Source organism: Salmo salar, chromosome 14, assembly GCF_965601325.2.
Source record: "Salmo salar chromosome 14, fSalSal1, whole genome shotgun sequence".
Classification (NCBI taxonomy): domain Eukaryota; kingdom Metazoa; phylum Chordata; class Actinopteri; order Salmoniformes; family Salmonidae; genus Salmo; species Salmo salar.
In genome coordinates this window covers 95,138,150-95,156,661 of record NC_138304.1, presented here as the reverse complement: position 1 = coordinate 95,156,661, position 18,512 = coordinate 95,138,150, and the positions used below count along the sequence as shown (strand labels likewise).

General features: G+C 45.7%; 1 protein-coding gene across 5 annotated transcripts in view; it reads left to right on the top strand.

The window, feature by feature from the left end:
* col16a1 (collagen, type XVI, alpha 1) overlaps positions 1-18,512 on the top strand; it is a 164,258-nt gene that overhangs the window by 14,981 nt on the left and 130,765 nt on the right. For all 5 annotated transcript variants that reach the window (XM_045694917.2, XM_082961292.1, XM_082961290.1 and 2 more), the window contains exons 3-8: positions 6,355-6,423; positions 6,637-6,754; positions 11,233-11,356; positions 13,832-14,113; positions 14,690-14,770; positions 17,942-18,016. In XM_045694917.2, the coding sequence (XP_045550873.1) occupies positions 6,355-6,423; positions 6,637-6,754; positions 11,233-11,356; positions 13,832-14,113; positions 14,690-14,770; positions 17,942-18,016 (749 nt within the window). The remainder of the gene's footprint in view (positions 1-6,354; positions 6,424-6,636; positions 6,755-11,232; positions 11,357-13,831; positions 14,114-14,689; positions 14,771-17,941; positions 18,017-18,512) is intronic.

The window sequence follows — 18,512 nt, the reverse complement described above, 5'->3', positions numbered from 1 at the left end:
AAACCATGCTGCCAAGCTCTAGGGAACGGGGAACAGAAAAAGCAACAGAAACAGCCTGCTTCAATGGAGCGCAGCCACAACCGAGACAGCTGCAGTGCAGACTGAGGCAGGCAGGCAGGCAGGCAGGCAGGCAGGCAGGCAGGCAGGCAGGCAGGCAGGCAGGCAGGCAGGCAGGCAGGCAGGCAGGCAGGCAGGCAGGCAGGCAGGCAGGCAGGCAGGCAGGCAGGCAGGCAGGCAGGCAGACAGACAGACAGACAGACAGACAGACAGACAGACAGACAGACAGACAGACAGACAGACAGACAGACAGACAGACAGACAGAGTCCTTGATGTTTGGAATAGTAGGAGGATCTAGAGCTCTAACAGTATGGAGTGTGCTACATGGTGCTCTTTGGTTGCAAAATTCTGGTAACTTTCCCAAGAATGCCTAGGTTTTCAAGAAACCCTGGTTGGAGGATTCCAGATCTCCTGCTTATTCCCTTCTGATTTTAAACTGGGATTGTTGGAAAACCTGGTAATTTTGGAATAGGAATGGAGACTCAGCTGGTTTAAGGTAATCCAGCAACTGTTGCTATTACAAACTGCAAACAGTTGTCAGTGGCTGGACAATACGGATCTGGTTTCAGTGCCTTGGAGTCTACTGAGTGTCAGCCATATAGTCTTCTTCTTCAGTGGTATTGAGCGCTTCGGATCTTTAGGATGTACAAAGATGGCAACATGTCCTCCAGCGATTACTTTCTCCACCTCTCTCCTCCTTCTTTTCTTAACATGTAGTACCTCTTTTCGTGCTTTCTCCTCCCTCTCGCTCTCCTCTTCCTTTCATCTGTCGCTTTTCTTCCTTGTCTCTAATCTGCCCTTCTCCTCCTGCCTCATCCTCCTCTTGGCATTTTCCCTCTTTACCAACTTTTGTTCTCCCTATTGTCTTTATTCCCCTCTCTCCCCTCATTCTCCCGTCTCCTCCTCTCTCCCCTCCCTTGTTACCTCCCTTTTCCTTAAATTCATGTTGCTCCTGCTCCTCTCTTTCTCTCTTTCTCTCTTCCCCCTCCTCCCTCCTTTCTCGTCAGTCTGTCAGTAGCCCACCCCTCCTCCCACCCTCCTACCAGTCTTGATGGCTTCTACACCATCAGGTCTTCATCTTAATTCTGCCTCTAAATCCCTGAATGGAAGTCTAATAGGGGTAGGAGGGGATTACAATCTGTATACCAATGCATTACAATCTGTAATTTAAATGAATTTTATCTTTGGATTTCATGTAATAGACATATACAAAATAGTCCAAATTGGTGAAGTGAAAAAAAAAAATATATATATTGTTTAAAATAAATAAATAAATGAAAAAGTGGTGCATGCATATGTATTCACCACTTTGCTATGAAGCCCCTAAATAAGATCTGGTGCAACCAATTACCTTCAGAAGTCACATAATTAGTTAAATAACGTCCACATGTGTGCAATCTAAGTGTCACATGATCTGTCACATGATCTCAGTATACATACACCTGTTCTGAAAGGCCCCAGAGTCTGCAACACCACTAAGCAAGGGGCACCACCAAACAAGCAGCATCATGAAGACCAAGGAGCTCTCCAAACAGGTCAGGGACAAAGTTGTGGAGAATTACAGATCAGGGTTGGGTTATAAAAAAATATCAGAAACTTTGAACATCCCACGGAGCATCATTAAATCCATTATTAAAACAATGTAAAGAATATGGCACCACAACAAACCTGCCAAGAGAAGGCCGCCCACCAAACTCATGGACCAGGCAAGGAGGGCATTAACCTGAAAGGCAACAAAGAGACCAAAGATAACCCTGAAGGAGCTGCAAAGCTCCACAGCTGAGACTGGAGTATCTATCCATAGGACCACTTTAAGCCGTACACTCCACAGAGCTGGGCTTTACAGAAGAGTGACCAGAAAAAAAGCCATTGCTTAAAGAAAAAAATAAGCAAACACATTTGGTGTTCGCCAAAAGGCATGTGGGAGACTCCCCGAACATATGGAAGAATTTACTCTGGTCAGATGAGACTAAAATGTAGCTTTTTGGCCATCAAGGAAAACGCTGTCTGGCGCAAACCCAACACCTCTCATCACCTCAAGAACACCATTCACACAGTGAAGCATGGTGGTGGCAGCATCACCAAAACTGGTCAGAATTGAAGGAATGATGGATGGCGCTAAATACAGGGAAATTCTTGAGGGAAACCTGTTTCAGTCTTTCAGAGATTTGAGACTGGGATGGAGGTTCACCTTCCAGCAGGACAATTTTCCTAAGCATACTGCTAAAGCAACACTTGAGTGGTTTAGGGGGAAACATTTAAATGTCTTGGAATGGCCTAGTCAAAGCCCAGACCTCAATCCAATTGAGAGTCTGTGGTATGACTTAAAGATTGCTGTACACCTGCGGAACCCATCCAACTTGAAGGAGCTTGAGCAGTTTTGCCTTGAAAAATCCTAGGGGCTAGATGTGCCAAGCTTATGGAGACATAGCACAAGAGACTTGCAGCTGTAATTTCTGCAAAAGGTGGCTCTACAAAGTATTGACTTTGGGGGGAGAATAGTTATTCACCCTCAAGTTTTCCGTTTTTTTGTCTTATTTCTGGTTTGTTTCACAATAAAAAAGATTTAGCATCTTCAAAGTGGTAGGCATGTTGTGTAAATCAAATGATACAAACCCCCCAAAAATACATTTTAATTCCAGGTTGTAAGGCAACAAAATAGGAAAAATGCCAAAGGGGTTGAATACTTTCGCAAAGCCACTGTGTATACACTACCGTTCAAACGTTTGGGGTCACTTAGAAATGGCCTTGTTTTTGAAAGAAAAGCTCATTTTTTGTCCATTAAAATAACATCAAATTGACCAGAAGTACAGTGTACAGAAGTAGACACTGTTAATGTTGTAAATGACTATTGTAGCTGGAAATGGCAGATTTTTAGTGGAATGTCTACGTAGGCATTCAGAGGCCCATTAGCAGGAACCATCACTCCCGTGTTCCAATGGCACGTTGTGTTAGCTAATCCAAGTTTATCATTTTAAAAGGCTAACTGATCATTAGAAAACCCTTTTGCAATTATGTTAGCACAGCTGAAAACTGTTGTGCTGATTAAAGAAGCAATAATACTGGCCTTTAACACAGTAGTTGATTATCTGGAGCATCAGCATTTGTGGGTTCGATTACAGGCTCAAAATGGTCAGAAACAAATAATTTTCTTCAGTCTATTCTTGTTCTGAGAAATGAAGGCAATTCCATGCGAGAAATTGCCAAGGATCTCGTACAGCGCTGTGTACTACACCCTTCACAGAACAGTGCAAACTGTCCCTAACCAGAATAGAAAGAGGAGTGGGAGGCCCCGGTGCACAACTGAGCAAGAGGACAATTACATTAGAGTGTCTAGTTTGAGAAACAGACGACTCACAAGTCCTCAACTGAAAGCTTCATTAACTTCTTGCGGATCATTGGGACGCTAGCGCAAAATTCAAATTAAATTACTATAAATATGTAACTTTCATGAAATCACAAGTGCAAAACATCAAAATAAAGCTTAACTTGTTGTTAATCCAGCCGCCGTGTCAGATTTCAAAAAGGCTTTACGGCGAAAGCAAACCATGTAATTATCTGAGGACAGCGCCCAGCACACAAATGCATAACAAATCATTTTCAACCAATGAGTTGCAACACGAATGTCAGAAATAGCGATATAATATATGCCTTACCTTTGAAGATCTTCTTCTGTTGGCACTCCAAAAGGTCCCAGTTACATTACAAATGGTCCTTTTGTTCGATAAAGTTCTTCTTTATATCCATAAAAACTCAGTTTAGCTGGTGCGCTTCAGTCAATAATCCACACGGTTTCCCTCCTTCAAAATGCATACAAAATGAATCCCAAACGTTACCAATAAACTTATCCAAACAAGTCAATCAACGTTTATAATCAATCCTTAGGTACCCTAATACGCAAATAAACAATACAATTTAAGACGGAGAATCGTTATTGTCTTTACCGGAGATAAACAAAAAGAACGCGCTCTCTCGGCCATGCGCTTGGAAACACTACAGACAAAATGGGAGCCACTTAGAAAAACTACAACTTCTCCCTCATTTTTCCAGAAACCAGCCTGAAACTCTTTCTAAAGACTGTTGACATCTATTGGAAGCCCTAGGAACTGCAATCGGGGACGATTTTGCCCTATTATAAAAGTGCCAGCCGTTGAAATCAGTGGTATGCTGAATTTTCTTTTTTTTATGGTTTGTCCTCGGGGTTTCGCCTGCCATTTCAGTTCTGTTAAACTCACAGACATTATTTTAACAGTTTTCGAAACTTCAGAGTGTTTTCTACACACATCTACCAATTATATGCATATCCTAGCTTCTGGATCTGAGTAGCAGGCAGTTTACTTTGGGCACGCTTTTCATCCGGACGTCAAAATACCGCCTCCTATCCCAAAGAAGTTAAATAGTACCCACAAAACACCAGTCTCAATGTCAACAGTAAAGAGGCGACTCCGGGATGCTGGCCTTTTAGGCAGAGTTGCATATAAAAAGCCATATCTCAGACTGGCCAATAAAAAGAAAAGATTAAGATGGGCAGAAGAACAAAGACACAGGACAGAGGATTTGTTGTTATATCATGTTTTTACCGCGCTCTGTTTCCATTCATTCATTTACTTGTTTTTCATATGTATTCTGCTCAAAAAAATAAAGTGAACACTTAAACAACACATCCCAGATCTGAATGAAATAAATAATCTTAATAAATACTTTTTTCTTCACATAGTTGAATGTGCTGACAACAAAATCACACAAAAATAATCAATGGAAATCCAATTTATCAACCCATGGAGGTCTGGATTTGGAGTCACACTAAAAATTTAAGTGGAAAACCACACTACAGGCTGATCCAACTTTGATGTAATGTCCTTAAAACAAGTCAAAATGAGGCTCAGTAGTGTGTGTGGCCTCCACGTGCCTGTATGACCTCCCTACAACGCCTGGGCATGCTCCTGATGAGGTGGCGGATGGTCTCCTGAGGGATCTCCTCCCAGACCTGGACTAAAGCATCCGCCAACTCCTGGACAGTCTGTGATGCAATGTGGCGTTGGTGGATGGAGCGAGACATGATATCCCAGATGTGCTCAATTGGATTCAGGTCTGGGGAACGGGCGGGCCAGTCCATAGCATCAATGCCTTCCTCTTGCAGGAACTGCTGACACACTCCAGCCACATGAGGTCTAGCATTTTCTTGCATTAGGAGGAACCCAGGGCCAACCGCACCAGCATATGGTCTCACAAGGGGTCTGAGGATCTCATCTCGGTACCTAATGGCAGTCAGGCTACCTCTGGCGAGCACATGGAGGGCTGTGTGGCCCCCCAAAGAAATGCCACCCCACACCATGACTGACCCACCGCCAAACCGGTCATTCTGGAGGATGTTGCAGGCAGCAGAACGTTCTCCACGGCGTCTCCAGACTCTGTCACGTCTGTCACGTGCTCAGTGTGAACCTGCTTTCATCTGTGAAGAGCACAGGGCGCCAGTGGCAAATTTGCCAATCTTGGTGTTCTCTGGCAAATGCCAAACGTCCTGCACGGTGCTGGGCTGTAAGCACAACCCCCACCTGTGGACGTCGGGCCCTCATACCACCCTCATGGAGTCTGTTTCTGACCGTTTGAGCAGACACATGCACATTTGTGGCCTGCTGGAGGTGATTTTGCAGGGCTCTGGCAGTGCTTCTCCTGCTCCTCCTTGCACAAAGGTGGAGGTAGCGGTCCTGCTGCTGGGTTGTTGCCCTCCTACGGCCTCCTCCACGTTTCCTGATGTACTGGCCTGTCTCCTGGTAGCGCCTCCATGCTCTGGACACTACGCTGACAGACACAGCAAACCTTCTTGCCACAGCTCGCATTGATGTGCCATCCTGGATGAACTGCACTACCTGAGCCACTTGTGTGGGTTGTAGACTCCGTCTCATGCTACCACTAGAGTGAAAGCACTGCCAGCATTCAAAAGTGACCAAAACATCAGCCAGGAAGCATAGGAACTGAGAAATGGTCTGTGGTCCCCACCTGCAGAACCACTCCTTTATTGGGGGTGTCTTGCTAATTGCCTACAATTTCCACCTGTTGTCTATTCCATTTGCACAACAGCATGTGAAATTTATTGTCAATCAGTGTTGCTTCCTAAGTGGACAGTTTGATTTCACAGAAGTGTGATTGACTTGGAGTTACATTGTGTTGTTTAAGTGTTCCCTTTATTTTTTTGAGCAGTGTATTTTGACGTGCATGTATTGAACTGTATGTACAGTATTTTGCTCTGTCCATCCCTCTTTTTTACTCTCTTCTCTCTCATCCTCTCTCTCCAGAAGTACGATGCCCCTCCCAACAGGTAGATGACTGGAAGTTCCCTCAGACTGCCAGACACAACATCACAGGTAAATAACACACACACACACACACACACACACACACACACACACACACACACACACACACACACACACACACACACACCCCCCCCCGACACATACGAAACATAGTCAGTAAGACAGTACTACTCCCTTTGTTTATCCTGTGTGATCTACTGGGGCTCCTCTCTGATTAGTCTGCCTTGCCTGGGGATTAATGTTGTGATGGATGTGATGCAGGTTACAATCTGGTGCGGCGCTTCTCCCTGCTTAAGACTCCTGTAATCAAGAAGATCCGTAACCCCCGAGGGCCTGTTATCCTCCGACTGGGCAAGACAGCACTCATTCACCCCACAGAGTAGGTCCTCATCCCTCTATCATTACTACCTCTCTCTCTCTTTCTGTGTCTCTCTCTCTCTCTTTTTGTCTGTCTGTCTGTCTGTCTGTCTGTCTGTCTGTCTGTCTGTCTGTCTGTCTATCTCACTCTCTCATTACCCTCCTACTCTCTCTTTTCCCATCTCATCAGCTCCACAGAGAGTACTGTATGTCCTCATCCCTCCATCACTACATCTCTGTCTTCCTCTGTCTCTCTCTCTCTCTCAAGCTCTCTCTCTTTTCCTGTCACTTAGTGTGTGAGTGGAGGTGGACGCTGTTTGAACAGTATGTCTGTGAAACCAACGTTTTCTGTGGCTACTCTGTGTGTAAATACACATGTGGCAACCTTAACAGTGTTGGCTCTGGGGTGAAGTCCCCCTTGGGTACAGTAGTTCTTCCTGTAAAAGTAGCGTCATACTGCAGCACAGCACAGTTTTTGACAATTGCTTTCTGAAACTACTGTATGGCTCCTTTTCTCTAGACTCTACACACAAACCCCCAAATCACACACACAACATGCAAAACGTCACACATCTCTTGCAAAACCAAACACTTCATTCAAAATTTCACAGCCTTGCTACGCTTATTTTCTCTCCCTGTTTTAAGAGGGCCAAGTCCTCCCCTAACCCAGACGACGCTGGGCCAATTGTGCTTCGCCTCATGGGTCTCCCGGTCACGGCTGACACGGGTATGGAACCAGCATCTGTAGCAATGCAGTTTGCACTGTGATGCAGTGTCTTAGACCACTGCGCCACTCGGGAGGCCCCATCCATAAAGGTTTTAATGCTGATCAATTGCCTTGCACAAAGTATCAAAATACTAAAATACTACTTATTCAGGACTCTTAAAGTATTTAATGTAAATGTTCAATTTATGTTTTGATCACATAAACAATGATAAAATATGGAAAAATAAATAAATAAGTAATGTTAATTATATAAAGCAGCCCGTGTAATCATCTGCCAGAGAGTAGCCACAATCAGCCCGAGCCCCAAGTAATACATTTGGGCCAGATAACTCACACCGGAATCGGCCCGAACCCGATCATCATCAAGAGATATGCTGGACCCTATGTCAGAGAGGTGTTTTTGTTACCACATTGTGTCTATTGTCCTGCTAATAGCTCTTGTGAAAACATGTTTTCAAAAGCCCTCCAGGCCAACAGAGAAGTTCATTACTTTTCCCCCCTTCCACTTGCCTCTTCCATTTATTCCCATAGTAATTCGTTATGGTTTGCATTGCAAATGAGGGCATAAACTGGGTCAAGATGCCAGCAGAGTACGTATACCTTTATGTAGTAAAATATATGTTAAATAAAAGAGTGTGCAAAGCTGTCATCAAGGCAAAGGGTGGCTACTTTGAAGAATCTAAAATATATTTTGATTTGTTTAACACTTTTTTTGCTTACTACATGATTCCATATGTGTTATTTCATAGTGTTGATGTCTTCACTATTATTCTACAATGTAGAAAATAGTAAAAATAAAGAAAAACCCTTGAATGAGTAGGTGTGTCCAAACTCTTGATTAGTACAGTATATCTCCCCCTGCACCTAATTTTAGAGCAGACGTTGTGTGCTCAATGTGTCACAGCGTTAATGTCTTGAGTCACTCTGGAAATACAGACAGAATTTAGCAGGTCAGGAAATCAGTAGCTTTGACTGCCAAGAGAAAAATCCTCAGGCTGTTTTGATCCCAATACAATGAAGAGAAGAGAAAGTGTCCATTTACTTTTTCTTTTCGTTTTTTTTTTTCATGTTGTACTTTGGCACTGTATAGCTTACCCTATAAAACAACACATTTCACTGCTCCTATCCTGTGTATGTGACAATAAAACATATATGTATCTAATACGATTGTACTAGGAGTCATATTACTGTTGGTTGTGAGATGGAAAGTTCTCTTATGTAAACACACTTTCTTCAGACAACACTTGAGTGTTCTTTTCTCTCTCACTCAATTCAATTCAATTCAAGGGCTTTATTGGCACGGGAAACACATGTTAACATTGCCAAAGCAAGTGAAGTAGATAATATACAAAAGTGAAATAAACAATATCTCTCTCTCTCTCTTTCTCTCTCTCTCTCTCTCTCTCTCTCATTCTTCCCCCTCTTCCCTACCTCTTCTGGAGACATAAATACATACATATGGAAACATCTGCTTGCTTTTATTCTCTTTCTCCCCTCCCTCTCTCTCCCCCTCCCCTCCCACATAAATAAAGTGAAGGATAAGAGGCTGTCTGTGAGCAGATTCCTCTCCTCTCTGATATAACACACTTTGTATACGTGGCTCTGTCTCTCAATGGAGGGGTGGAGAGGGGGAACGAATGAATAAACAAGTGTAGGAACGTACGTGTGTGTGTGTGTGTGTGTGTGTGTGTGTGTGTGTGTGTGTGTGTGTGTGTGTGTGTGTGTGTGTGTGTGTGTGTGTGTGTGTGTGTGTGTGTGTGTGTGTGTGTGTGTGTGTGTGTGTGTGTGTGTGTGTGTGTGTGTGTGTGTGTGTGTGTTATTGCGTGTGTGTGTGTGTGTATGTGTGTGTATGTGTGTAGCTCAGACTGGCACAGCTCCACTGTTCCTCCATCTTTTAAAATGTCATGACATAATTCCTAGTAAGAGTTTGAAAGGAGCGTGATGGAAGGAGACCTACACTCTTAAATAAAGGGTTTACCTAGAACTTAAAAGGGTTCTTCAGCTGTCCCCATAGGAGAACACTTTGTAGAACCCTTTTTGGTTCAAGGTAGAACTCTTTTGGGTTCCATGTAGAACCCTTTCCACAGAGGGTTCTGCATAGAAACCAAAAGTGTTGTACCTGGAACCCAAAAGAGTTGTTTCCTTCTTTCTCTCAATCTCTCTCTCTCTCTATCTCTCTCCTCTTTCTTTCTTTCTTTCTTTCTTTCTTTCTTTCTTTCTTTCTTTCTTTCTTTCTTTCTTTCTTTCTTTCTTTCTTTCTTTCTTTCTTTCTTTCTTTCTTTCTTTCTTTCTTTCTTTCTTTCTCTCTCCTCTTTCTTTCTTTCTTTCTTTCTTTCTTTCTTTCTTTCTTTCTTTCTTTCTTTCTTTCTGTCTCTCTCTCTGTCTCTCTCTCTGTCTCTCTCTCCCTCCATCTTTGATGAGGTGAACAGCAGTGTGTAACTTCTGCTTCTGAGTGGGGGAAGGCTGAATCTGTCTGATTGATTTGTGTTTTTGTCTGTGTGTGCACAAGCGTGTGTGTGTGTGTAAGTGTGTTAGTGTATTTTTTTCTACCAGTATTTGTATGTGTGTGTTTGCATATGTGTTTGCATGTGTGTGTGAATGTGTGTGTGTGCTAAAATGCATGTGTGTTTGTTGTTAAACTGGTAAAACTTCAGGTCAAGGGTGAGAGGGAGTGAAAAACAGATGTTGGCTTTTGGAATGACTCTGTTACAACCCAGGCCCTGTTACAATCCCGTCTCTGTTACAACCCCGTCCCTGTTACAACCCCGTCCCTGTTACAACCCCGTCTCTGTTACAACCCCGTCTCTGATACAACCCCGTCTCTGATACAACCCCGTCTCTGTTACAACCCCGTCTCTGTTCTAACCCCGTCTCTGTTTCAACCCCGTCCCTGTTACAACCCCGTCCCTGTTTTTAACCCCGTCTCTGTTACAACCCCGTCCCTGTTACAACCCCGTCCCTGTTACAACCCCGTCCCTGTTACAACCCCGTCCCTGTTACAACCCCGTCCCTGATACAACCCCGTCTCTGATACAACCCCGTCTCTGATACAACCCCTCTCACCTCTACCTCCACCTCTCTCTCTACCTCTACCTCTGCCTTTACCTCGCTCTCACCTCTACCTCTGCCTTTACCTCTACCTCTCTCTCACCTCTGCCTTTACCTCTATCTCTACCTCTATCTCTACCTCTACCCTTTACCTCTACCTCTCTCTCACCTCTGCCTTTACCTCTATCTCTACCTCTATCTCTACCTCTACCCTTTACCTCTGCCTTTCCCTCTACCTCTGCCTTTACCGCTACCTCTGCCTTTACCTCTACCTTTACCTCTTTCTCTACCTCTACATCTACCTCTACCTCTGCCTTTACCTCTACCTCTACCTCTGCCTTTACCTCTGCCTTTACCTCTACCTTTATCTGTATCTTTACCTCTATGATAATAATTGTCAGGGGTTATTATCTACCATTTCTCCATTATAGCACTGGCCACACACACACACACACACACACACACACACACACACACACACACACACACACACACACACACACACACACACACACGCACACACACACACAGACACACACACAGTAACGCTCACACACACGTTCTATATATCTCCCTCTCTGTCTCTCTGTGTCTCAGCACAAACATACACACACTTGATGAATGTGTGTGTGTCTGTATATACAGTATGTGTGTGTTGTGTGTATGTCTATTAGTGTGCATGTCCGTGTGTATCCGTTTGTGTGTCTAACAGTGTGTTTTCTCAGTCAGGTGTTCCCCCATGGTCTTCCTGATGAGTTCACGCTGGTCTTCACTTTGCTCCTCAAGAAGAAAACACTGAGGGACAACATCTATCTCTTCCAGATCTCTGATGAACAGGGATATCCACAGGTATACACTCCTCTTTTCATCTACCTCTTTCATCTTAATCCTCCTTCTCTTTATCACTCATATCCCTTATCGTCTCTCTGCCTCTCCATCTCTCTCTCTCCTGCTCTCTTCTCTCTCTCTCTCTCTTCTCTCTTTATCTTCTCTCTCTCTTCTGCTCTCTCTATAACTCTCTCTCTCACTCTTTCTAGCTTTCTCTCTATCTCTGCCTCCCTCTCTCTGCATCCCTCTCTCTTTCTCTCTTCTGCTCTCTCCTCTATTCCTCCCTGCATACCCCATCTATTTTCTGCTCCTTCCTTCATTTCTCCTCTCTCTCTCTTTCCACGCCCTCAAATCGCCTGCCCTCCATCTCCCTCCTTTCTTTCCACCCCCTCTTATGTCATGTCTTTCATCTCTCTCTTTCCACCCCTCCTATCTCCTGTCCTCCATCTCTCCTCTCTCTCTCTTTCTCTCTCATTCCACCCCCTCCTGTTTCCTGTCCTCCATCTCTCCTCTCAATCTCTTTCCACCTCCTCCTTTCACCTGTCCTCCATCTCTCCAATCTCTTTCTTTCCACCCCTTCTATCTCCTGTCCTCCATCTCTCCACTCTCTCTCTTTCCGCCTCTCCTATCGCCTGTCCTCCGTCTCTCCACTCTCTTTCCACCCCTCCTATCTCCTGTCCTCCATCTCTCCTCTCTCTCTCTTTCCACCCCCTACTGTATCCTGTCCTCCATCTCTCTTTCTCTTTCCACCCCCTACTGTCTCCTGTCCTCCATCTCTCTTTATCTCTTTCCACCCCTCCTATCTCCTGTCCTCCATCTCTCCTCTCACTCTCTTTCCACCCCTACTATCTCCTGTCCTCCATCTCTCCTCTCTATTTCCACCCCCTCCTGTCTCCTGTCCTCCATCTCTCCTATATCTCTCTTTCCACCCCCTCCTATCAACTGTCCTCCATCTTTCCACCCCCTCCTGTCTCCTGTCCTTTATCTCTCCTCTCTCTCTTTCCACCCCCTTATGTCCCATGTCCTCCATCTCTCCTCTCTCTCTCGTTCCACCCCTCCTATCAACTGTCCTCCATCTCTCCTCTCTCTTTCCACCCATCTTGTCTCCTGTCCTCCATCTCTCCTCTCTCTTTCCACCCCTACTATCTCCAGTCCTCCATCTCTCCTCTCTCTCTTTCCACCCCCTCCTATCTCCTGTCCTCCATCTCTCCTCTCTCTCTCTTTCCACCCTTCTTGTCTCCTGTCCTCCATCTCTCCTCTCTCTCTTTCCACCCCTCCTGTATCCTGTCCTCCATCTCTCCTCTTTCTCTCTTTTCCACCCCTCCTAGGTCTTGTCCTCCATCTCTCCTCTCTCTCTCTTTTCCACCCCTCCTGTATCCTGTCCTCCATCTCTCCTCTTTCTCTCTTTTCCACCCCTCCTAGGTCTTGTCCTCCATCTCTCCTCTCTCTCTTTTTTCCACCCCTCCTAGGTCCTGTTCTCCATCTCTCCTCTCTATCCTCCCTTTGTCTTCTCCTCTCTCTGTTTCTGTTGTTCTCTCATTATCATTCTCATTATCATTCTCGTTATTATTCTCATTATTATTCATCTTACTTCTATGATGAAGACTGTCTCTCACATCTGTAATCAATCTGAAAACAAATTTAAATGCTATTCAGCATGTATAGGATGAATTGAGGGCTAACCAACTCATTATACATGATTGATTGTGTGTTTTCATGGGCAATAATTAGTTGCCTTTGTCCATGTTTTTGTTAACTTTGCAGTGTGTTCTATGTAGCCCACTTTGAGACCCAAAGCATAGGACTGTACTGAACTTCTGTCTGTAGCTCCTTCTCATAGCGGATTACTGTTTGGGAATGGATATACATATTCAATGAACCATTGGCTTCAGCAATACCTACAATATTCCTTCAGCTCTGTAGACACTATAGTGGTAGAAATGAGGGAAGAGGAATGAGGGAAGAGGAACGAGGGAAGAGGTGAGCGGTGTTGTTGGGTCAGCTCTGTAGACACTATAGTGGTAGGAACGAGGGAAGAGGAACGAGGGAAGAGGAACGAGGGAAGAGGAACGAGGGAAGAGGCAGGAGGTGAGAGGTGTTGTTGGGTCAGCTCTGTAGACACTATAGTGGTAGGAACGAGGGAAGAGGAACGAGGGAAGAGGAACGAGGCAGGAGGTGAGAGGTGTTGTTGGGTCAGCTCTGTAGACACTATAGTGGTAGGAACGAGGGAAGAGGAACGAGGGAAGAGGAACGAGGGAAGAGGTGAGAGGGGTTGTTGGGTCAGCTCTGTAGACACTATAGTGGTAGGAACGTGGGAAGAGGAACGAGGGAAGAGGAACGAGGGAAGAGGCAGGAGGTGAGAGGTGTTCTTTCCCAATCAGAAATGGATAATGACCCAACTCTTTTTTCCTGTCTCAATTATTCTCCCCTCTCCTGCCTCCTCTCCCCCACTCTCCCTCTCTCTCCTCCTTCCTTCTCCCAACCATCCTCCCCCAGTTCTCCCTTGACCTAAATGGCCCTGATGCCACCCTGTCACTGCGTGCACGGGGGGCCGACCCCCTGGGTGAGCCAGTTGGGTGTGTGTTCAGGGGGGAGGGCGTGGAGTCTATCCTGGACAGTGGTTGGCACAAACTGGCCCTCAGCGTCCAGCAGAGGGCAGCCTCTCTACATGTAGACTGCAGCTCCATCCAGACCAAGCCCCTGGAGCCCCGCGGCGAGCTATCGACCAAGGGACACACCCTACTGGGCATCAGGACAACAGATGCTGCCGCTGTGGAGGTATGGAGGTGGAGGACCAGGAAAGGAGAGGATGGGGGGGTTATTTTGGTGGGAAGTTGGGAGATTGGGTGGAGTCAACCTGTATGTGGGGAGTAGAGAGATGGAGGGAGAGGTGGAGAGGATGAGAGGAGGGGAGAGATGGATGGAGAGGTGGAGAGGGTGGGAGGAGGGGAGAGATGGAGGGAGAGGTGGAGACGGTGGGAGGAGGGGAGAGATGGATAGAGAGGGTGGGAGGAGGGCAGATATGGAGGGAGATGTGTGAGGATGGCAGATATGGAGGGAGAGGTGGAGAGGGTGGGAGGAGGGGAGAGATGGAGAGAATGGTGGAGCGGGGGAGAAGGGGAGAGATGGAGGGAGAGGTGGGAGGAGGGAAGATGTGTAAAGGGTGGGACAAGGGGATAGGGATATTTGAGGGTGATGGTCATGGCTGTAGAAGGGGGGTTGTAGTGAGCTGTCTCTAACAATATTTCTCTCCCCCTCTTTCTCTCTCTCTCTTGCTCTTTCTCTCTCTTTCTCTCTCTCTCTCTTACTCTTTTCTCCCTGCCACCTGTCTTCTGCGTCTCTCTTGTCTCTCAGATGGACATTCAGCAGGTAATGGTGTATTGTGACGCCTCCCTGGCCATTCAGGAGTCCTGCTGTGAGATACCTGGTGCTAGGGTGAGAACACCAACCATCAAACAACACTCCCACAACCATCAAACAATACTCCCACAACCAGCACACAATACTCCCACAACCATCACCAAACACTCCCACAACCAGCACACAACACTCTCACAACCATGACATAACACTCCCACAACCATTACACAACACTCCCACAACCATCACACCAACCATCAAACAACACTCCCACAACCATCAAACAATACTCCCACAACCATCACCAAACACTCCCACAACCAGCACACAACACTCCCACAACCATGACATAACACTCCCACAACCATCAAACAATACTCCCACAACCATCACCAAACACTCCCACAACCATCACCAAACACTCCCACAACCAGCACACAACACTCCCACAACCATTACACAACACTCCCACAACCATCACACAAACCATCACACAACACTCCCACAACCTTTCTAAACACCAACCATCATGCATAGTCCCTGTGCCAAGATGACCTGTCTAAATGACTACTGCCCCGTAGCACTCACATCTATAGCCATTTAATGCTTTGAAAGGCTGGTCATGGCTCACATTAAAACCATCATCCCAGACACCCTGGACCCACTCCAATTCGCATACCGCCCCAACAGATCCACAGACGACGCAATCTCTATTGCACTCCACGCTGCCCTTTTCCACCTGGACAAAAGGAACACCTATGTGAGAATGCTGTTCATTGACTACAGCTCAGCGTTCAAAACCATAGTACCCTCAAAGCTCATCAATAAGCTAAGGATCCTGGGACTAAACACCTCCCTCTGCAACTAATCCTGGACTTCCAAACAGGCCGCCACCAGGTGGTAAGGGTAGGTAACAACACATCCTCCACGCTGATCCTCAACACGGGGGCCCCTCAACGGTGTGTGCTCACTCCCCTCCTGTACTCCCTGTTCATTCATGACTGCATGGCCAGGCATGACACCAACACCATCATTAAGTTTGCTGATGACATAACAGTGGTAGCCTTGATCACCGACAATGACGAGACAGCCTATGGGAAGGAGGTCAGAGACCTGGCCGTGTGGTGCCAGGACAACAACCTCTCCCTCAATGTGATCAAGACAAATGTGATGATTATGGACTACAGGAAAAGGAGGGCCGAGCACGCCCCTTTCTCATTGACGGGGCTGTAGTGGAGCAGGTTGAGAGCTTCAAGTTCCTTGGTGTCCACATCACCAACAAACTAACATGGTCCAAGCACACCAAGACAGTTGTGAAGAGGGCACTGCAAAACCTATTCCGCATATTCCCTATTCCAGCATCGTGACTGGTTCCATCACTGCCTAGTATGGCAACTGCTTGGCCTCCGACCGTAAGGCACTACAGAGGGTAGTGCGTTCGGCCTAGTACATCACTGGGGCCAAGCTTCCCTGCCATCCAGGACCTCTATACCAGGCGGTGTCAGAGGAAGGCCCTAAAAATTGTCAAAGACTCCAGCCAGCCTAGTCATAGACTGTTCTCTCTGCTACCGCATGACAAGCAGTACCGGAGCACCAAGTCTAGGTCCAAGAGGCTTCTAAACAGCTTCTACCCCCAAGCCATACGACTTCTGAACATTTAATCAAATGGCTACCCAGACTCTACCAACATGTACATATTACCTCAATTACCTCGACTAACCGGTGCCCCCCGCACATTGACTCTGTACCGGTACCCCCTGTATATAGTCTCGCAGTTGTTATTTTACTGCTGCTCTTTAATTACTTGTTCCTTTTATTTCTTATTCTTATTTTAAACTGCCTTGTTGGTTAGGGGCTCGTAAGTAAGCATTTCACTGTAGGTCTGCACCTGTGGTATTCGGCACATGTGACTAATACAATTTGATTTGATTTGAACTAGCAATGCAAATGGCTCTGAGATACAAATAATATTACTACACAGATCATACACGTAACGTTAGTGAGCCAGCTAGCTCACATTAGCTAGCTAGCTATCATTACTCTTTAACTTGAAATAAACAACTTTCTGACAAAATTAGAAACGTGTAATAGCTGAAAATGTAGCTAGCTAGATGATCTTACCTGTATACATGGATTGACGCTTCTCCCTCTGTCATGGATGGCGTGGTTTGAAGATGTAATCCGGAGACAGGTGTTTTATACAACAGCCTTCTGTGTGTTCTCTTTTCGACTCCGTCTGCATATTTGCAATCAAACGGCAGAATTTTCTCCATCTCCTTAGCTATCATACTCTAATTCCATCGGAGAGCAACACTTTTGCTTTTTGCAGTTACTACGTGATATCGTTCACAAAAGCAGTGTTAGAAAAGATTACCTACACAAACTGAGCAGCTCATGTTATAGACAGAAGAGTGCTACATGGCAGACCAATCCGAACTCATCTCTCGGCATGTCCAGCCCACTCATTATCTAAACCAATCATGGCTAGCGGGAAGGTTCCTGACTTTATCAGCGGCGAAACCAACTAGGCTTGTATTTTGTATTTACAGATGGCATACACGTTTCTTATTCAGGCACATGAAAGTTCACATGCCAAAAAAAATGTACGTTTAAATAGTGACGCGCAACATACGCCATGTGGACGTGTACCTCACGCTTATATTTGCGTGTTTATTTGTTTGTGTGTGTTAGTGAGTGTGTGTGTTTGCTGCATATGTATGAAAGACCGGCAAACAGAGAGAACACCTTCAGAACTCTAGAACAGCCGAGTAGACTTCCAGACCCCTCTAGAATTGATGAAGTGATGTATGGAGGAGGAGGAGAGGAAGAGACCACCCTCCCTCTTCTCCATCTCTCTGAGCTGTCTGCTACAGGGCTCCCTGCAAGCAGTGTTTACAACTTGAACAGGAGCTGCACACAAACATGTACATACACCACAGACATGCCCGCACCCACACACACACATCCCGCCAACAGAGTTCTGAAAAGACAGCTGATAAAGAGAGTGGTATATTTTACGGCTAGACATGGAGTGTCCGAGGGGGCTGTTGTTGATTTCCTTTGTTGCCATGGAAAACCCCTCAAAATATGAAAACAGTGTTAGATTACTTTGTCTTCGGTTTAGCTTTTCAGTTCAGATGTTTCCAGGCAGTTCACGATACACAATCCCCAGTTGATGTTTGCTACCTGTAGGCTAGCTTTTCACCTTTGACCCATGGCCCCTCTCTCTCGCTCTCTCTTTCTCAGTGCCCCCCTGACGCCCCCAAGAGTCGCCGCGCTGCCGAGAATGACCTAGAGCAGCCGGTCCTTGCCTTTAACCAGGTAATACACACTCAGATATACCAGCAGGCAGACCAACAACACCAAGTACTGACTGGTAGGGGAACGCTTCTACCAAAACATTCTATTGGTTCTCCTGTTATTCATTGGTCCTCCCCTAATAATCAGTGATCTAACCAATCGAGAGATTGATGGAATCAACAGTTGCATGATGACCTCCACAAACACTATTGAGAAATGTTTTTTTTCAACACTTGCAACAGTGCTAGATTGCCAGATAGATAATACTATTTCATTATGTTGTGAAGCCAAATCATCCTGTCTCATTTCATGATTGATATTAATGCCATCATTTTCCATTCATCCATTCATTAGGCATGCTGTTTGTCTTTTGGAGAGCTGTTGTTAACTCAAAGCTCTGACAGACTACAGACAGGAGTAATCAATCCCAGAGAACACTGTTGCTTTGCCAGACACAATAACAGGAACAGAGCTGTGTGTGTGTGTGTGTGTGTGTGTGTCCGTGTGTGTGTGTGTG